General features: G+C 46.5%; 1 protein-coding gene across 1 annotated transcript; it reads right to left on the bottom strand.

The window, feature by feature from the left end:
- Positions 1-5247: 5247 nt before the first annotated feature.
- Positions 5248-18075, bottom strand: TYSND1 (trypsin like peroxisomal matrix peptidase 1). The gene is made up of 4 exons (XM_073353608.1): positions 16512-18075; positions 14101-14231; positions 12713-12898; positions 5248-9990 (listed from the first exon to the last, which is right to left on the bottom strand). The coding sequence occupies exons 1-4, from the start codon at positions 17681-17683 to the stop codon at positions 9773-9775; spliced, it is 1707 nt and encodes a 568-aa protein (XP_073209709.1). The 5' UTR covers positions 17684-18075; the 3' UTR covers positions 5248-9772.
- Positions 18076-20912: the final 2837 nt, after the last annotated feature.

Genomic DNA, 20912 nt, shown 5'->3' with positions numbered 1-20912 from the left:
CAGCCAGAGTGCAGCTTCCTTTAGCCCTGACAGAGTCAGCCCTACTCAGAGGAACTAATGAACTGTTTGCACTTTCAGCAACAAAAGAGATGCAAGGAGGCAGCTGATGTGGGTTTGTAAAAATACAGCCTTTTATCTCTGTCAGTACCAGCTCACTTAGGCCTGGTCAGATGCCCTCTGCCACTCCAGTGGTGCCCTCAAGGCCAATCCCACACACTTTTTCTCTACAAGGAAGCAGTATGGTGAACAGAGCAAGGAGACCTGAGTTCTGGCTCTGCCCTGGCCTTGCTGTGCCAACTCAGGCAAGCCACCGCATCCCTTTACACACAAGTCTGTTAGAACAGGTGTCAAGGTTCCTCCCCCACTCTGAACTCTAGGGTACCGATGTGGGGACCTGCATGAAAAACCTCCTAAGCTTATCTTTACCAGCTTAGGTCAAAACTTCCCCAAGGTACAAAATATTCCACCCGTTGTCCTTGGACTGGCCGCTACCACCAAACTAATACTGGTTACTGGGGAAGAGCTGTTTGGATAAGTCTTTCCCCCCAAAATACTTCCCAAAACCTTGCACCCCACTTCCTGGACAAGGTTTGGTAAAAAGCCTCACCACTTTGCCTAGGTGACTCCAGACCCAGACCCTTGGATTTTAAGAACAATGAACAATCCTCCCAACACTTGCACCCCCCCTTTCCTGGGAAATGTTGGATAAAAAGCCTCACCAATTTGCATAGGTGACCACAGACCCAAACCCTTGGATCTGAGAACAATGAAAAAGCATTCAGTTTTCTTACAAGAAGACTTTTAATAAAAATAGAAGTAAATAGAAATAAAGAAATCCCCCCTGTAAAATCAGGATGGTAGATATCTTACAGGGTAATTAGATTCAAAAACATAGAGAACCCCTCTAGGCAAAACCTTAAGTTACAAAAAAGATACACAGACAGAAATAGTTATTCTATTCAGCACAATTCTTTTCTCAGCCATTTAAAGAAATCATAATCTAACACATACCTAGCTAGATTACTTACTAAAAGTTCTAAGACTCCATTCCTGGTCTATCCCTGGCAGAAACCAGCATATAGACAGACACACAGACCCTTTGTTTCTCTCCCTCCTCCCAGCTTTTGAAAGTATCTTGTCTCCTCATTGGTCATTTTGGTCAGGTGCCAGCGAGGTTACCTTTAGCTTCTTAACCCTTTACAGGTGAGAGGAGCTTTCCCCTGGCCAGGAGGGATTTCAAAGGGGTTTACCCTTCCCTTTATATTTATGACAACAGGGCTTTGCACAACGCTGGCATCTACAGCTGAAAAGCCTTTTATAAAGGGCTGAGAAGTGCTATTATTAACATAGGGGCACCTGAGAGAGCAGAGGAATCTCGCATAAGCAAGGCACTATTGGCGTGACTTGGAGAGAGGATGGCTTTGGCATACCCAGTATATGGCACCACTAGTGTCATTTAGTCATCAAGATAAGACAGCTTAAAATAGATCTGGAAAACACAGCAGAGAAGGACATACAGGAGTATCCATGAGCCCAGTTCTCTGTGCTACAATAAAAGTACCGGGGTGTCCAGCCTCGGGAGAGCAGATCTGATGCGTCAGTTACAGCACCTACAACTCTGGGCTGAAAGTACCTCTAAAACATGGGTGTGGAATTTGATCCCTATTTGAAAGATGTCTCTTTGGAGGGGTGGGGCCAGAATGCAGCTATCCCTCCAAGCAGGAGACTAGCAGTACAAGAATGGGTGTAGTTGCCTGCTCAGAACTAGCTCCTCACCCTGCACAACAGTAGGGAGTGAAAAGCAGGTCAGGGAGATGTCTGGTCCCAGGAGGCTGGCAGAGCAAAATTATGCCTCGAGGGGGAGGGTACGCAATACTATAGTACCTTGATCCCAGCGCTGCCAGGAGAGCAGACAAGGAATAAAAGGAATAGAAAGGCAACACGATTGGTTTTTAACTCATCTCTCTCACTTATTGCAGTGTCTTTAGTTACAGTTCTCTTACCAGTGCAGTGCCCAGCCACCTGCATGCTGGCAAAGCCATCACACAGCTTCTCCTGTAGGCTGATAGCGGTGGATCCTTTCTTGCAGACCTTGCCCTTGCTGCTCTGAAGGACGGCACCAAGATTGATCCAATAGAAGAACTCCTGCACTAAGCTCTTTGGGGAAAAAACGCTATTACAGTTCAGGGCAGCTGCACCTTTGTTCCCCTCAGTGGGCCAGCAAGAGCACCACCCTCAGGCTTCCACCTTCACAGCCACTCCCTTCTCACCAGGGTATTTCCAGGCTGCCCAGTTCCCTGCCTTCACTGTGTTATTTCCAGCAGAGACACGCTGCCCAAGCACACGGGCTTGATTTCTCTTCAGAGACGATTAACAGCTACAGTTACAAGATACCACGCAGCACTTTCCATGAAAGCCTACTGTATTCTTAAAGTAAAAGCACTACAGAGAAAACACACACTAAAAACAATAGAACAACCTACATCCATGCAAATAAGCTTATGGGAGTTCACCCCAAACCCTACCTGGATTCTGGCAGAAACACTCCCCCAAATCTTCACCCAAGGGGATTCCTTGTAGTTACAAGTTCATCACAGCTTTAGCTCAGAACAAGCACCCAGTCTTATGGGGCTTCAGTAGGCCCAGTCCTGCCAACAGTTCCCAAAGGATTGGAGCCCTCTGTGGCTCACTGATCCTGTCCATTTGCTGGATCAGGAAGAAGGCACTGAGACAGTTTTAAAAAAAATATCTTTTCTTTGTCCATTGGTCCCTGGGAAATCCAGTGTGAACTAGTCTACGTGAGCCTCTCCAAGAGGTGGCTTCAAAGGGCTGGTAACAGAGAAAATACAGTAGCATCCCCCTCCGGCTGGAGAAGATGCATACAATTCCACAACAACACATACACAAGTTCATGCGGAATACAATGGCCTTCAAAAGGTATTAAACCTAATTCAATAGGGTATAACTTAATTCAGTAAGGTTCATCCAGGAAATTGTCATTCTCTCTGTCTCTGTACCCAAGTCAGTCCTGCGCTCCCAGCCAGGACTTGATGATCGGATGCTTGCCCACCAGCATGTCAATTCACTTTCAAGATGCACCTTAAAGTCAGTAGTGCTTAGACCATGTCATACCAAACTCTGCATATGGACAGTGTGATGCGCAACATGCGTATGCATCAGCGGACAGGGGTGGTGTGTGCATTTCATCCTGTACCAAACCCCAGGCTAGCAAAGGTGTGTTTTTTTGGCACCTATTGAAGGTTAGAGCAGTCCAAGAGCCATCATTCACTAGGGATGCCAGCTCTGCACCTGCCAGGGAGATTCCTTACACCAGGGGTCGGCAACCTTTCAGAAGTGGTGTGCCAAGTCTTCATTTATTCACTCTACTTTAAGGTTTTGTGTGACAGTAATACATGTTAACGTTTTTAGAAGGTCTCTTTCTATAAGTCTATAATATATAACTAAACTATTGTTGTTTGTAAAGTAAATAAAGGTTTTAAAAGGTTTAAGAAGCTTCATTTAAAATTAAATTAAAATGCAGAGCCCCCCGGATTGGTGGCCAGGACCCAGGCAGTGTGAGTGCCACTGAAAATCAGCTCACATGCCGCCTTTGGCACGCGTGCCATAGGTTGCCTACCCGAACCTTACACCATAGCTGTTTTGCAACCACTTGGTGCCAACAGAGCTGCAGTAAAGTTAATGCAATCCAACCATGATGTCCCTGCATGTGGGTAATAGGCTGCCCTCTAGTGGCTGTAATGTCAGGACTCATTAGCATATGGACCTTATTCTTAACTACACTTGTGTAAATCACAAGTAGCTGCTGTGCAGTCAGCACAGAGACTGGTGCAAAGCTAACATGGGAGAAGGTTGGGGCTGTCCCATCTGCCCTACAGAGGATATAAGCCTTCACCATAGTTCAGCTAAACAAAAAGTTCTCCTGCACCTGGAGCAGATATGCGCTTACAGACTCTATAGCCACTGCCACATGCATAGGGTCTCACTGGCAATCAAAGATTGTACAAAGGGGGCAGAGCCAGGTAAAGGCTGGGAGAGGTTTTCCAGAGCTCTCGGTCAGGGATGTGTTTGCCCAGCCATTTAGGTACCATCTTCGGCTCCAACCCACAAGCGAATGCGAATGCTAGGGATGCAGCTTGTGTGTTAGAGCCAGAACAAACAGCATGAACCAGAAAGCTTGAAACACTACAGTGCCACAGCTCAGCTGTTCCTCCCTGCACCTCAGAGTGTGGATCGGAGGTATTCTGATGTGTCTGTTGGCTTCAGAAAGGTCATACTGGAAATGTTATTTGACAGAAGCGATAGGCTTCGTGGACCTCTTTTCAGCCTGAAGAGGGAGTGTTGTTGAAATTGAGTAGCAGGGGATCAGGAATGATTCACAAAATCCACAGCTCCCCTACCTGCATGAAGGTGGATACCTTCTAGGAGACAGACACTGAAAAGTACAAATTCAAAAGGTATGAGAAAAGTCAAGTCTACAGGACCAGGACAGTGATGGTGTTAGTTTCTAGGATTATAAAAGACAAAGTGACAACATTATCAGCTACTGCATTGATAAATCATGCTGAAAGGGGTGCACCCGTCATTACTACCTCCACTTATTGAAAGGAAACCTAGTTAAATAATTTTGGCTTCTATTTAGATTTCCCTTCTCTGAATTAAAGGCAGCATATGGTATTGGTGACTATGTATGCATTCCCATATGAATACAAAAAACAATTTCCCTTCTTGGGGAAGGGAGAGATGGGGCTAGAGAAGACTTCCTCTCTACAAGAGATACTCTTTAAAAAGGAACACAAGCAACTTAAAGTACAAGACCTTAAAACTATATTGTGATTGGAAGCAACTCAGTGCCTAACTATACATTTTAGAAATTGTGCAGTACTAAGGAAAAGCTTTGCACTATTGAAGTAGGCAAGAGAAGCTGTATTTAGCTCAAGATTTTGGGGAGCAGAGGGAACCAGGGTGAAGGAAGAGAAGGTTTATAGATTGCTTGGTAAATAGAAGACAGAAAAATTGATTAGAAAAGACTTTTATTTTACAGCTTCTGAGAGGAAAAAACTTTACAGTAAGATGCCACCACAAACTTTACAAATCTTTTTCGGATTTCAAGGATATGAATCTTCCACTGTCTAGTTCTGTTTTTCTCAGAAATAGCCATGGCTCAACATCCTCCCCCTCCCACCGCAAAAAACCCCCACACTCAAATAACCTCCCCGAGTCCCCCCCACCCCACCAATCATTCTGCCTGAAGGGGACTGGGCAGAACTCCTCTGGAACCCAGAAGTGCCAGAGTTGATCAATCCAAGACCAAGCATCTGCCATTCCAGGCCTCTGCTCCCATAGGCTTAAGGAATACAAATTAAATCCAGTGCAGAGAAGCAACAGGAACTCAGTTGAACCTCTCCCTTGAGGCATGCAGTAGCCAACAATTACCACAAATGACTAGATAAATTTGAATGTACTATTACCTTGATTTTAGTAAGGCTTTTGATACTGTCTCATGTGTCCTTCTCATAAACAAACTAGGGAAATACAACCTAGATGGAGCTACTATAATGTGGGTGCAAAACTGGTTGAAAGTAGTTATCAGTGGTTCACAATCAAGCTGAAAGGGCATATCAAGTGGGGTCCCACAGGGAGCAGTTCTGAGTACAGCTCTATTCAATATCTTCATCAATGATTTAGATAATGGCATAGAGAGAGTACACTTATAAAGGCTGTGGACGATACCAAACTGGGAGGGGCTGCAAGTGCTTTGGAGGATAGGATTAAAATTCAAAGTGATCTGGACAAATGGTCTGAAGAAAACAGGATGAAATTCAAGAAGGACAAATGCAAAATACTCCACTGAAGAAGGAATAATCAGTTGCACATATACAAAATGGGAAATGACTGCCTAGGAAGGAGTACCGCAGAAAGATCTTGGGGCCATAGTGGAGCACAAGCTAAATGTGTGTGAAGTGTAACACTATTGCAAAAAAAATCATTCTGGGTTGTATCATCAGGAGTGTTGTAAATAAGACATGAGAAGTAATTCTTCCACTCTACTCTGCGCTATTAGGCCTCAGCTGGAATATTCCGTCCAATTCTGGGGACCACATTTCAGGAAAGAGGTGGACAAATGGGAGAAACTCCAGAGGAGAGCAACAAAAAAGATTAAAGGTCTAGGATGAGGGAATACGAAAAAAATGGATTTGTTTAGTCTGGAGAAAACGGGGGGGGGGGGGGGCAGGGGAGACACAATGGTTTTCAAAGTAAATAAAGGGTTGTTCCAAGGAGGAGGGACAAAAATTGTTCTCTTTAACCTCTGAGTTTAGCACAAGAAGCAATGTGCTTAAAAACTTTAGTTGTCAGGATAGTTAAGCGCTGGAATAAATTACCCAGAGACGTTGTGGAATCTCCATCATTGGAGATTTTTTAAGAGCAGGTTAGACAAACATTTCAGGAATTGTCTTAGTCCTGCCTTGGGTGTAGGAGACTGAACTAGAAGACCTCTTGATGTCCCTTCCAGTCCTATGATTCTATTAACTACCTATTTGTCCAAGCAATTAGGTCAGGGACATTGTTACACAAAACTGTACGGTAACCGTATGATAATTGTCCCAGCCAAGAACCACTTTACAACGAGAGATTGCTGAATGAATGCAAGTTAATGCTCATTAAATCAAAAGAGCATTGCGAGCAGTGTCCAGATTTTATTTTCAGGCATGCAAAGCTCTCTCCAACATTGTGGTTGGAGAGCATCCACCCTTCTCTGCTTGTGCAAGATTTAAAGGACTGCCTAGGGCTAGGCCATCTATGATGCTCAGGCACATTCCCTTTTCCTCCAGGAACATTTGTTGTTTCAACAAACTCATTCCTCTTCTGCATGACAGAGGAAGAATGAGTTGAAGTCCGAGATATTTATTGCTCAAGTGACAGAAAACACAGATAATTTGTGAACTGCCAAAAAAAAAGCAGCTGTACACTAAGGTCTTCATTTCTTAAGGGCTATTCAAGCCCCAAGTGGATATTTCTCAAGGTGACTCCAGGAGGCAGAGAGATAAATGGGCTGCACACAAACTTGTCATAGGACCTAGCCACAAAAGCAGCCAATTCACTCCAGATGCATCACAGCAATAGATTCAGTATTGCTTTTACCCCCATTTGTCTACTTCCCCACAAGCAGATAATTCAGAGTGGAGTGGAGTGCCAGCAATGAATGATATCACAGGAAGCTGGGTCTTTCCCTTCAGGCAGATGATCTACAATACTCAATCTGGGAGTGCAGAGGAAGGATCCTACAACAAGAGGCAGCAGGAAGCTATATATTCATTACCACCTTAGGCCAAAGTCTACTCTTTTATATCTATGCAACCAAAGTTAGAGTTGCATAGACATAGTCAACTGTGTAGTACATAAAGTCAGTAGGAACAGCTGGCATGATCCAGCTTTATTTCATCATGAATTAACAAGCCAAACAACTTTGTTGTATGCACAGCCCTTGCTACCTGCCTAGTGGAAGGTGAGTTTGGGAGGGGAAGGGGGCAGGGAAATCAGATGAGATCAGAGATACTATCCAATGACAGCAACAATCCCCAACTGGAAAAGGTTCTGCCTCAAATCATAAGCCAATACCTGAACCCCGCTAATACACTTCAGACACAGCAACGACTAGAGACAATGGTTCTGCAGTGCAGACTTTCCAGCCTATCAGGCACGTCAACGCATTCCCTCCCATGAGTGTGCACACTGCTTTAATTAGAAGCATAAACCCTGGATCTGAACAGTCATGAACTTTGTAACCAGATTCAAACTAAGAACCTCAGGCCCATCTCCAGTCTCAAAGTCTTCAACAGTTTTACTCCAGTGCCTTTGAATAGAGGGTTGGTCATAAGAGCACGCTTCGCTACTTCACTTCATCAGACCAACCAGAAGCTCTCTCCTCTAAGTCATCATATTTGATGAATTTGCTCAGTTTCTAATAGATCACTAGTGGACAAGTTCACATTTTTTTGTATTTAATCAGGAAATAGGGTCCTGCCGTCACGCACAAGTCAGACAGTTGTATCAGTGCAATCCCAAGCAGGATTTCTAATGAGAGTGTGGGCACCCCACTTGCAACAGACGAACAGAAAAATACATGAATAGTACTGGCATCAGGATAAGCTGCTAACAGAAGTCTTATCCCCCACTGCAGGTGCTGGAGTACGAGTGGCACCCAGTGGACATAGGAGGCATTTAATCTCTGGGTAAGATTATTTAGCTCTTCTTAGAAATAAAAGCAGATAGTGGATAAAAGTGGATAGCAGAAATGAGCCTCCAAACTGAAGTTTGGTGCTACAAGTTTCCAATGTGTTTGGAGTCATGTTTAGTTCAGGCCTTTTTGTGTATTACATAGTAGGGCAAACTTGATCAAGCAGCATGAAGTCTCTCCCTATTAGTAAAGCTGTGTACTATAACGTGCACTCTCCTTCTGCATGCTTCCACTTGGAAGACTCAGTGCTGTATCTAGAGAAGAAGTCTTTTGCCAGTAGTTGCCCCCACCAGATTAAAAGCCCCAGATGCAGACACTCCCAAAATGTGTAGCTTTGGTCCACCTTGGGGTACAACACTTGTAAGGTCAGTTTCAGTCATAGAAAGTCATGGCATGAACAGGAAAACACTTCCAGAAACTGAAAATTCTTGTCTGAACATAAAATAAACTGTTGGTAAAGATTAAGTAGCAAAAGAGAAAATGAAGATGGTAGAAACGTGTAAGGTAAATGCATTCACATTTAGACCGGATGTTTGCCTTTTCTTCCAGGCAATAGTCTTGATTTCCCTTCCAGTACTCCACAGTCTGCAGTTAAAACTGGACTTGGACAGAGAAAATATCTCTACCCCCAAATAACACTCTGCCAAGCCACTGAAGAAGCTGGTGTAGGATTAGCTAATCCTTAGAACATCTATGGGCCTCTAATACACACAGGTGCTCTGAACTACAAATTCTCACACCCACAGCTATGCTTTAATCTCCTTTCCTGAAAGAGACATTAAAGATGGAAGAGTCTCATCAGGTGATCCTCTGCCACTACAGGATTATTCCCAGCTGCATTAGTGCTACATCCAGATAGGACTTTAGACATCCCACACAATACAATCCCACAGCTTCGATTTTGTTATGGGGGAAAAAAACAAAAAAACCACAAAAAACCCTGACTCCTAGTTATGTTCTTTGCACCATCAGCATCCTGAGCAATTCATCTCCTTCCTGCTGACATTAAGTACTTCCAGAAAGTCACACCACCCTTTAGTGTATTAGTTATTCTTGCCTCATCAGCACCTCCAAATAATGAATAGCCAGTCAGTGTCTGCAGCTGAAGGGAATTGCACTCCTGGGGACGGCACTTCCAGGAACAATGGAGAGGAGCATGCCATTATCCAGGGAACGCACCTAATGGAGAGTCTGAAGCCTGGTCAGGGACCCATGGAATCATTACAGCTCATTTCTATCGTTCTACTCTGATTGGCTCTGCCCAGTATAACAGCTGCTCATCATCTTTTGCTTTCACTCAGTTCAGCCAGAACCAATGTTAACATCACTGATCTCAGGACAGCTGGTCAGCCCCAAAGACACCATACCTTCAGATAGACTGTGGACAATTTATGACAAATTCGACATAACTACAGATAATACAACATTGAATTGTGTGGAGTCCCCCTCCCCCTATGCCCCTGTGAGCAGGATGTTCTAGGAGAGCTCTACCTTTCTTCTCTGAGATGGCCAGCCTCATAACTTGCTGTGCGGTACCTCTGCGGTCTTTCTTTGGAGCCGCCACACTAGTCTGATTTTGTCATTGGCCCTGTTCAGCTCCTGGAAACCATGCAGGTCTCCAGTACGGCTGTACTCCAAGACTGCTGGCTGTAGAACTGTGATGGGAACACTGTAGTTCAGGTGAGGGTATGTAGCTCCTACACTGTTGTCCTTTGTGTTGCTAGCAACAATCCCTGTATGTGGGGAAGAATAAAAAGGAGACAAAGTAGAGTTTGTAAACTTTCTGGTAGCTTAAGATGTTAGGAATTAAAAACATGCTTCCATACAATGGATAGATTGCAGGACCTAGACAGAAGCATAATGTGTCCTTTGCTACTTTGTATCAAGAACAGACAACCTTATCCCCCAAATCTGGCTCATCAGTGCAAAGAAAGAAAGGCCAGAGTAAGATTTCAAATTCCAAAATACAAAGAAGGATTAAAAATAATGCTTAGCATTTAAATAGCTGCACCATCTGAAAGAACTTTGCAAAGGTGGGTAGGTATTTTAACTTTGTTTTTTCAGAAGGGGAAACTGAGACACAGATATTTAAGTTCCTTAGTGTAAATGCTACACATTTTAATCAATATCAGAACTGGGGATAGAGCCCAGTTTTTAGAGAAGCGTCCCCATAAGAGAAGCTTGCTATTCTGAAGAGGACATAACTGACAGGGAAAACAGTATTATGTTTTCTAGCTTCAAAGAGGGAATTGCTAACACAAAAAGGATACAAGTACTGAACCATGCCCTTGACATAATGCACATTTTCTATTGATAAAATAGTCACACTAAAGAATCAGGTATCTCACAGAAGCAACAATTTGCTATTGACTTTTGTGGTTGTAACCAGTGGTGAGCTGGAGCCGGTTAGCTGGAACCCGTTGTTAAATTTAGAAGCCCTTTTAGAATTGGTTGTCCCACGAGGGACAACTGGTTCTAAAAGGGCTTCTAAATTTAACAACTGGACAAAAGTGGTGCCTTAGGCACCGACTCCTTGGGTGCTCCGGGGCTGGAGCGCCCACGGGGAAAATTTGATGGGTGCAGAGCATCCACCGGCAGCTCCCCACCCGGCCCCAGCTCACCTCCACTCCGCCTCCGCCCCCGAACGCACCGCCCCGCTCTGCTTCTCCACCACTCCCAGTTTCCCGCAAATCAGCTGTTCGCACAGGAAGCCTGGGAGGGCTGAGAAGCAGGCGGTGGCTTCGCACTCAGGCCCAGGGAGGCAGAGCAGAGGTGAGCTAGGGTAGAGGGGCATGAGGAGGGGAGGAGGCGGAAGCGCAGGTGAGCTGGGGCCAGGCGCGGAGCTGCTGGTGGGTGCTCTACACCCACCAAATTTTCCCCACAGGTGCTCCAGCCCCAGAGCACCCACAGAGTCGGTGCTTAAGGCGCCACTTTTGATGTGATCAGTGGGGGCAGCAGCCACTCCCTCTGCTCCCCCCCCTAGCTACACTACCCTGCCCCTAGGAGCCAGAGGGACCTGCTGGATGTTTCCTGGGAGCTGCCCCAGGTAAGCACCACCAGGACTCCCCACCTTGCCTTTGGCAGGTCCCTCTGGCTCTTAGGGGCAGGGTGGGCACCCACTATGGTGGCCCACAAGACCCTCCTGCCCGGTTCTGGGGGCAGTCAGGGGACAGGGGAGGGTGTGAATGGGGCAGAGGTTCCAGGGGCATCAAGGAACGAGGGGGGTTGGATGGGGCAGGAGTCCCCAGGGGTGGGGGCAGGCCATGACCCCCTCGTGGGGTGAGGAGGGAACCGGTTGTTAAGATTTTGGCAGCTCATCACTGGTTATAACAGTATACAGGGAAGGATCTCCTAGCTCCATCTCATTGGCCAACACATGCCATCAGCATGTCAGACAGCCCTGCAAGACCCTTTCTGAAGAACTCCACACTGATTAAATTTTATATATAAAAAACTATATATATATTCCCCCCCACCCCCTTGTGGGAAGACTGACTGGCAATTTTAGGCCCCGTTCCAGCAAAGCACTTCAGTACTTGATGTAAGTAGTCCTACGCAACAGAAGTATTCAAATGCTTATAGTTAAGCATGTGCTTTGCTAGATTGCAACCTCAGGATGTGGAGGATGAGAGGAATAGTTATGTAGTCCAGCCTAGTGAAGGCAGGATCCATGCAGTTCTTCCAGCACAACTCTGCTAGCATTCACCAGTCCTGGCTTGGAACCTCAGTAGCTATTCCAGCCGTGGACAGCCTCCTGCCCCCAGCTACTCTGAAAATGCCGTGAAAATGTCTTGTGCAAGCTCTTTCATTAAAGGCTACCAAGTGTATTGAACTGTAGAATTTCAGATCTGCACAAAGAGATAAGACACCACCAAAAGTCTTTTTCCTGGTTACCAGACACAGGATTTCAACTATGTTTTCAATAGAGTGAAAGAAGAGTGTATTAACTTGCTTAGGCCCTTGATAAGAAGGTTTCAGCTAGTCACAATGAAAGGGGAGTATCAAGTTCAAGTAACGAAGTATCATCTAGTAGGCAAAACAAGACTGGGAATCAGGAGCCCCAGATTCTATTCCTATCTATGTTGAGTGAATGTGTGACCTGCATGACAATCTGTATCTCAGTCTTCCCATTGGTAAGAAGGACATAATCTCATACTAAATGTGCACTGAGAATTAATTTTTGTGACACTCCAAAATCCTAAAATGGAAAGTATTACAGAAGCTTCTAGTATAATCCCCTCATCCTTCCTTTTGTGTGATGGTGGCCATTTAACAATGCGTATAATCTTTGTAAAAGAAAAAAGGTCTCTCCTGAATGGGGAGGACAGGGGAACAGAGAAAGCATCTACCACCACCCAGCTGTGATGATTCATTACATGACTGGCCATTCCCCTCATTTGGGGTGGGATGGGGTGAGGGGAAGGGAGATAAACGGAGACAAAGCATATTATTTACCAAGGAGCTTTCCGCTGTTTGTAGAGAAAAGGGCCCCCCCACTCGAGCCACCATGAATCGCACAGGTTGTCTGAAGCATCACTGGCTTGTCATCCACAGTGATCACAGCTGACAAGATTCCTGATGTCACCGATGGGCCGCAGCTCTGGCCAAACACACCAAAGCCAACAACACTCACTTCTTCTCCTGCATAGGAGACAAACAGCAGCAAGAATAAGGTGGTTCAGGGGAGGGGAGGTAAATAAAAGGGTGAATTCATGTAGTAAATAAGCAGCAAGAGTGGACGAGCTCTTAGACAAATGTTGCCTGTAATGGAAGAAGTCAGGAAAAAGAGAATGCAGAATATGATCTGAAAGTAGAAGGTGTGTTATCTAATGAGGTGTCAGCAACACTTGAAGAGTCATTAGTGAAAATTTTCCAGAGCACAAACGGCAATTAGGTTCTTAATTGCCATTTGTACCTTTGAAAGTCTCCCCCACCAGCCACAGTAAGGACATCTGTAGTTCTTATTTTCTGTCCAGATTTGTAACGGTCCTAGATCCCATTTTATTATTCTCCTGTTTGTGTTTGTTTTCAGTTTATCCCAGATTCCTTCCTTAACATTATACTATTGATTGCTTCCAATAGTATACAGTGCATCACAATGCTGTTGGCAAGACATGAAAATTTTCACTGCCCTGGAGATGTAAAACTGATCCCTACAGTAAACTGTACGACATGCCCACTCCTCAACTTCTATTGTTTACTGTCCTTCAGTCAGTTTTCAGGTCATGTGACAGCATACATATCCAAGCAAAAGTGGATGCAAGCAGTTGATATGGTACCTTACCAAATCTTTAGTGAAGATCAAGTATGTCTCATCTGTCTGTGTTCCCTTCCTCTGCTTTGCACTTTACGGGGCTTGAACCCAGTAACATAATGGCTGCATGCAAGGATGCAGCACACTATGCTTAGTGATAGCACTCACAGTTTTGGACACTGGGAAGTGTTTTACTTGGAGGGAATGCTGGCCAGGCCACTACCTTTGAAACACAACCCCAGTCTTTCAATCTGTCACTTGAACAGCCAAATAAGAAGGGACATTTGTTCAATGTCTTACCCTGCAAGATGGCAAGCACCACCTCTTCCTACCATTGAATGAAGGTGTCAAGTGCAGCACTTCCCTTAGTACTGTAGCATAAGTCTTGGCCTTGGGTACAACTGCAAGTCTCGATCATGCGAACCCCTGTTCTAAAGGTAAGCATAACCAATCATAATCACACAGCTCTTTGAGCTTTCACTTCTCCAGCTGAGGATTCAGGCCCTTGGAATTTATCAAGTTACCAGTCAGACATCCAACCCATGACCAGTGAAGCTACAAGCAGGACAGTAAATAGAAGAATAGTTACCTGCACCAAACTTAGTAGCTAAAACAGGTTTTGCAAAACAGAGTAAGCTTTCTTCTAGTTCTACCACTGCTATGTCATAGGGAGAATCATCATTTGTAGTAAACACCGCTTTCCCTTTAAGGACACAGACCCTAGGAGCAAATACAAACAGAGTTTTTCAGTATAAGTCTGAAAACGATAGTTTTAGAAAGGAATACAGACTCCAAATCTAGTAAGATGTTGTACATCAGGTTCAGGCCTCCAAGTTAGCTGACTTCATCCATTTTGTAGCAAAGTTCACTCCCAAGAAAGCAGGATTTAACTCTTCAACACCTATTGGTGTCACACAATCGCAAGAAATCATCATATACCAATATGGTGTAGGTAAAACAAAGCTGATCCAAGCAGGTCCAATGCCCCACATGCGACATCCCACCACCTCAGCAATCCACTTGGTCCCCTACTTGTCCCAGTACTGCAGGGCCCGACTGTCTCCTGCCCAGTGCCCTCAGTTCTGAGCTGAGCTCCAGATTCTTTTACTGCTGCTGCCTCAGCTCCCTTTTAGATGTGCTAAGGCAGTCCCCAGTATTCCTTGCACTGGTTATCAGGTGGGATGCAATGACATCAGGTTGCACTGAAAATAGTAAAGCTCTTTTGAAGGCAACAGGGAAGGGATAATTTTAAACTACCTGACAAAGCATCCTTAGATCCAGCACCCTGGAATGTCACCTACCTGAGACTGCACCCCAGATGCATGAAGAAACATTTAGAATGGGAAGCAGGGGAAGGAATGCATCACTCAATGGGATAAGACATAAAATTCAACTTAAGAGTCAGACTAGCAGAGAGTCCGCCTTCTTGGATTAGAAAAATAAGACACAAAAAAGGAATCTTAAGAATGGCATCTGCGACAGGTATGACCATGAGATAGGGACCTGGTCAGAGAATGGAAACTCTTCAGTGAGTCGCTGATCTTAGACTGACTCCCAGACACCTGTTAATAGTCAAAGCAGCGATCACTATTACTGACATACTGACTACAATAGGAGCCTGATTCAGAACGAAGTCTGAAGAGTTACATGCAAACCTATCAGGAGAGTCACTTTGGTACAGACATTCTAAATAACTCACCTTCTCTACCATAGGGGATTTGCAGAAGCTCTCTTGTAGTTTTGAGGATTGCAGTCTCATTCTTCCCTACATCTGAGTTTGACTCCCCTCCAACCCTCCAGTTGCACATGTAGGTGGTTCCCCCTACAGGCAATCCATGCTACTCCCAAATTGGCTGTTGGAGATACTAGAGAGGGACAGGATCTGCTTAGAGCCCTGAAAATCTGCAGATACCCGCAAACGTGGTGCGCGGATCAGATGCAGATACAAGTTTTGTATCTGCGCAGGATTCTAGAGATGCTCACATTTTCAGTAGCACTCTGCCTGGGGGCCATGACTAAGGTATTAAGCCAGGAAGTCTTCAATTTTGACTCTTCCCACTGCTGCAATCCCAAAGTGCACGTCATAACATAAATGATAACTTCCTCTTAATCAAAAGTGCCTTTAGTTAAAGAGCTTGGCAACAACAAGTTGTTTACAGAATACTGAAATTTATCCAGGTTGATACATGGCTTGCTTAGTTAGTTCATAGCATAATGTGCAAGTTCTGTCTTGCATGCTTCTCTGAAATCTGTGATTTGCACTGTTTGCTATACAACATAATTCTTTAAGCGTAAAGCCAAGTGGACTTCTGAATATAGTATCCCCTCATACATTAGGCTGAAATATGTGATCAGATGAGAACCATATTGATAAACACCAGGGACAGACTGACAGTAATTTTAATTCGTAGAATACATTTGACCTCTGGAAGAATGTATACAAGAGATGCAGAGAATAGTGATACAAGTGTTTGATACCTTATCAAATACAGAGGTTGCCAAGCTCATTTGCAGCAGCCTCATCAGCAAAGTGCAGAGGCCTCAGATGACCATCACATGTGAACAAAGGGCAGTCATCAGTGATGAGTGATACTGTCTCTTTAGCACAGCCACATGTGGGGTCCTCTCATTGGCCCCAGGTTTGGAGGTGGGCTGCACGCTGACCCTGGGCCATATTGTATCCATTCAGAAAGGACCACAAATGGCATTGCAAATCAATGCTGGGTACAAGCGGGGTTGGGTCAGTTAGTGTTTGATATGGAACACACTGGCCATTTCACACCTATTATCCAGAACTGACAGGTTGATCAAATATTTGGATGGCAGTGTTTGTTAGGAGATGCAGAAGAGTTTTATTAGAAACTTCAAAGCAGTCATTTAAGGAAGAGGCTATAGGCCACAGTGTATGACACTTCGCAGATTATTGCGCTGCCATGTGGATTGCATTGTCCTACTTACTGACTATTAAACAAAGAAACAAAAACAAGAATCAAGACTTACTTTTCAGGACTGTGCTGTACCCTTACACAGACACCCGCGGCTTCATTCACCACATGTCGACAGGTCAACACTAGCCTTGAACCGATCAGCACTCCAGATCCCCAGACTTGACCACACTCCACCAACACCACTGCAGACAAGAGATGCTGTGCAGGGCTAGGGCAGACTGCCATCTTCCCAACAGGCTTAGTAACCAATTGCACACAAGGCCACCAGGTTTTCATAGAACTTCCAGACCCAACCAAGATACTCTTGACATTCTCCAGGATATGGCAAATTGAACAAACCAATGTCAATCCAATCCATTCATTGGCCTTCCAACAAAGTGGAGCCACAATTATTCCAACTAGGTTAAAACCATCTTCAGAGAACACAAAGACCCCTCCTCCTTCAGTGCCAGGCAAGCAACGAGCATCAGTCAGAATAAGGACATTGCCTTCTCCAGCTAAGTTACTCACTATCCCTCTACTAAGGGTGTTAATGAAAATGTCTGGGCAAAATGAACCAAAAGGGGAGCCACAGGCAAACAGCGTGTCACCTTTCCTCAGTGACTCGGCCAGCACACAGCTCACTTGAGCTATACCAGGTGAGTTGAAGTCTGGAATTTCCAGCAAGGCAAACCAATGCAGATAGCGCAAATCATCCAAGAGTACCCCATGCTCCTGCTCATCCTCACTCCTACAGAAATGCCACTGCTCAGCACGGGAGAAGACTCTGGAGAAGGTCTCCTGGAACTCTGGGCAGGGCACCATCATAAGGAGCTTGGCCTTATGTTGTCTGAGGGTATCAGGGGAGCCCTGTTGGTTTGCAAGGGGATTGAACCCCAGAGCTGGACTGCAGGCCCTCAAATCTTTGCCCAACACACCCTTACCCTTACCAGTCCCTTTGCTTCTACTTTCTGCAGGCCAGAGAGCCTGGATCTGAATATCTGGGGAGAAGCTGTTCGCCAGCAGGACACTGCAGTGGGACCAGCTGCCCTGCTCTGCTGCTATCACCTCCTCCAAGAGGAAAGGAGAGAAAATAGCTCCATGGCAGAGCACAATCCCTGGACTCTGGCTCAAGAGGACCCCACTGCAGCTCCAGGATCCCTGGGCTGGGGTCCCCACGGAATTCCCACGTGCACTGGAAGCACTAATGATACAGCAATCCCTCTCCCCAGACAGCGGCAGCATCTCAGTCGCAGGCTTGGAAACGGAAGGTGCCTGCAAGGACTAGACCCCCCCCTCCACCACAGGTGTACGGCAGAGACGGAAGGAGCAGCAGCCTCCCCAGCAGAGGCGCGGCTGGCGAGTGAGTGGGGACAGGTCGCTGGGGAGGGCCCCCAACAGCAACCGCGCCGGCTACGAGAGGAGAGGGAACCGGCGGAGAGGCGGCGCGGGGGCTACGCGGGAGCGACAGCCCTGCCTGCGTGGGCAGGGGAACGAGACGCGCCACAGCGGGGGCAGACACCAGAGCCCGAGGCGCACGGACTGTCCGGGCCGCCCGCCCGCCGGCCCGGGGGGCTCCCGCAGCGCAGATTGACTGCGACGCGTGCGCACGAGAGCCAGGAGCGCCGCAGCTGCCGCCCTGGCCAGTCACCTCCCCGGGGGGTGTCAGCGTCCGCCGCCCTCCATGCGCGCGGCCCCCGCCAGGCGCGCGGCCGCAGCACGGGCCAGCCTCATTAGCTCCGCCCTCTACGCGCCTGAGCCCCGAGCGGTTCGTTTTATTGGCCGCCCTGTCCGCCAGCGAGCGGGGATTGGTCGGCGTGACTCAGGCGCCGTCGCGGCGGGTGGCCGCCCAGGTTCTAACGAGGCGCTGGGCTTGGAGGGGCTCATTGCGGGCCCTGCGTGGGGCGGGCGTCCGCGGGAGCCCGCCTGGCGGCGCGCTGCCTGCTGGGAGCCGGCACAGCCGCGCGCCGGCTGCCCGGAGCCGCGCCTGTCCCCGCGTGGCAACGTGGCGCCGCGCTCCGCCTCCAGCGGCCGCCATCCCGGCTTCAGCATGGCGCGGGCGGCGCCGCGCTGTGCGGACCTCAGGCCGCGGGCAGCTGGAGGGCGCGAGTTGCCAGGGCGGGGCGAGACACCGCGTGATACAAGGGGAGCGAAGTGCGGGCTGCGGTTCGGGGCCTGGCTCCCCCTGCCCTGCAGCGGGCCAGGGAGAAGCTTTTGCGTTGGCAGCAGGCGAAGTTGGAAAGCGTGTGTCTTCCGCCAGCAGAAGTTGGTCCAATAAAATACTGCGTCTTGCCTCTCTGGCCCTTCTTGTGATCCACATCCCATCCATGCCAAAAGCTTGGCAAGATTCTGACTTCAATAATATCCTGTGGCATTGAGTTCCACAGTCTAATCACATACTGCATGTTCCTTTTGTCAGCTTCACTTTTCCCACCTTTTGTTTTTAATGGGTCCTTGCCTTGTTTTTGCTTGAGAGGCTTTCCTGAGGGTAGTGTTTCCCTTTTTAAAAGCTGCTCAAAATATTCTCTATCATATAGCAGATGGAGTGACTGTCACCTAACACATGCAGTAAGGATAAAGATCCTGATCCTGCAGACACTTAAGGAAAAGAAGTTAACTGCATAGGTCAGCAGACTGATGCTTTGGGACGTTTAAGTAGTCAATGTTTTGTATGTTATATTAAAGGGGGCCAGTCAGTATTATTATACCAATAAAATAAAAACCAGCAGGATCTTATTAAAGGGGAAAAGGCAAAATGCCACATTTATTGTGAATACAGAAAGAATCATAGGAAGCAGTTAGTTATAGCTAGAACATTCCATTCAATTTCATATTTATTCACACATTTGTTCTCACTCACGTATGTTCTGCAAGGTTGTTACCAGCCTTAGAGTTGCTCGTGCCAAGCCACTGGCCAGGTGGCCTGGACATGAGGAGGGAGCAGGGCCTTGTCAGATGCACATCTGACGCTCCTGGAAGTTGGTTTGCAGCATCAGACCCCGAAGTTCTCAGTTTCTAGAGTCCATTTTTATAGGAATGTATTCCCATGCCAGTCTATGGGAATTACTTCATCATGTGGTTGCTGAATCAATCAGCAGATAGCACATTCCTGACAGCTCCATGCTGCCAGATGTTATCTTGTTCTTCAGTTCTCCCATCCTTGAGGCTGTTGGATGGATTCCAGTCTGCCCTCCCTGGGTCCTCTGGTTGTTTCCACTTGATGCCTTCTTTAGCCGATTGACGCTGGATTCTTAGGCTAGCACCTCCCTGATCATTTATTATCCACACACACCCTCTATCTCTATTTTAATCACAATTGTTAACAAAGTGAGAAATACACAAAAGGATGGGGAGTTTCTGTGTGCTGTTTCTGTTTTTACAAAGTATTGCTTTGAGAACAGACTCTGTCTTAGTATATCCTAACACAATTAGCAGCTTGCAAGTTTCACACAGAGAGGGATAGAAACAGTACCAAAAACCAAGAGACCTCTTAATTAGTAATACCTTGGAATTTAAACTATAGAGAATCAAACTCATTTGTGATTTTAATACAGAACTTCTTTAATATGATCCAACAGTATTCCACCCTGGTCTCAGGGCCTGCCAGGGATATTAGTTGGTAGCTCCTTCACTGAGCCATGACCACAGGTGTGTACTTGCTTAGCACAGTTCACCCCCCTCCCTGTCACCTGTCCCTTCTCCAGCATGAGGGAGACCCAGGTGATGCATATCTACCTTGAGTGAACCAGGTTGCAGCCCCTTTTCTGTTTTTTCCAGAACCTTCTCATTAGGTTCTGGCTGCACTTTTCCTCATGCATACCCCCTTCATGGCCCCACAAAGTCATGAGATCTCCTTGTCAGCCTCCTGCTGGCACCAGCCAAGGTAGCTATCTATTCCACCAGGAGGCGGATGCTGGACAGCGAGGTGCTCTGTGACTATGGGACCTATTTCTGCTCCTCTCTTAGTTCACATGTCTGGGCAGAGTTCCTTTGGGTCGCCTCCACAGGCACCTTTGAGGAGCAGTGGGTGTTGGCTGGGGTTCTCTGCTAGGTGTCCCCTTCTGGATCCCTTATTTTGTACCTTTGACCCTCACCTCTTGCTCCAGTTTGTCATTAGTTGATGAGCAGTTGGGTCCCTCCTCCAGAGGCAACAAGCCCCTGACCTACAGCAAAAATACAGCAAACAGTAGCTGAACAATGATTATTGATGGGGTGGGGAGAAATAAATGCAGTCTCAGTTACTGAAGAGTGTTGATATTGCTAGAATCGTGGAGGAGCATTGAATAAATTCTTATTGGTCAGACTCTTTCAGGAGGTAATATTATTTCCCATTTTTCTATCCCCTTCTATTCCAATAAAGCAGTGGTTCTCAAACTTTTGTACTGGTGACCCCTTTCACATAGCAAGCCTCTGAGTTTGACCCCACCTTATAACTCAAAAACATTTAATACCATTATAAATGCTGGATGCAAAG

Source organism: Lepidochelys kempii, chromosome 7 (genome assembly GCF_965140265.1).
Source record: "Lepidochelys kempii isolate rLepKem1 chromosome 7, rLepKem1.hap2, whole genome shotgun sequence".
Taxonomy (NCBI): Eukaryota; Metazoa; Chordata; order Testudines; family Cheloniidae; genus Lepidochelys; species Lepidochelys kempii.
The sequence above is the reverse complement of the archived record's forward strand: the minus strand, read 5'-3'. Positions and strand labels throughout refer to the sequence as shown.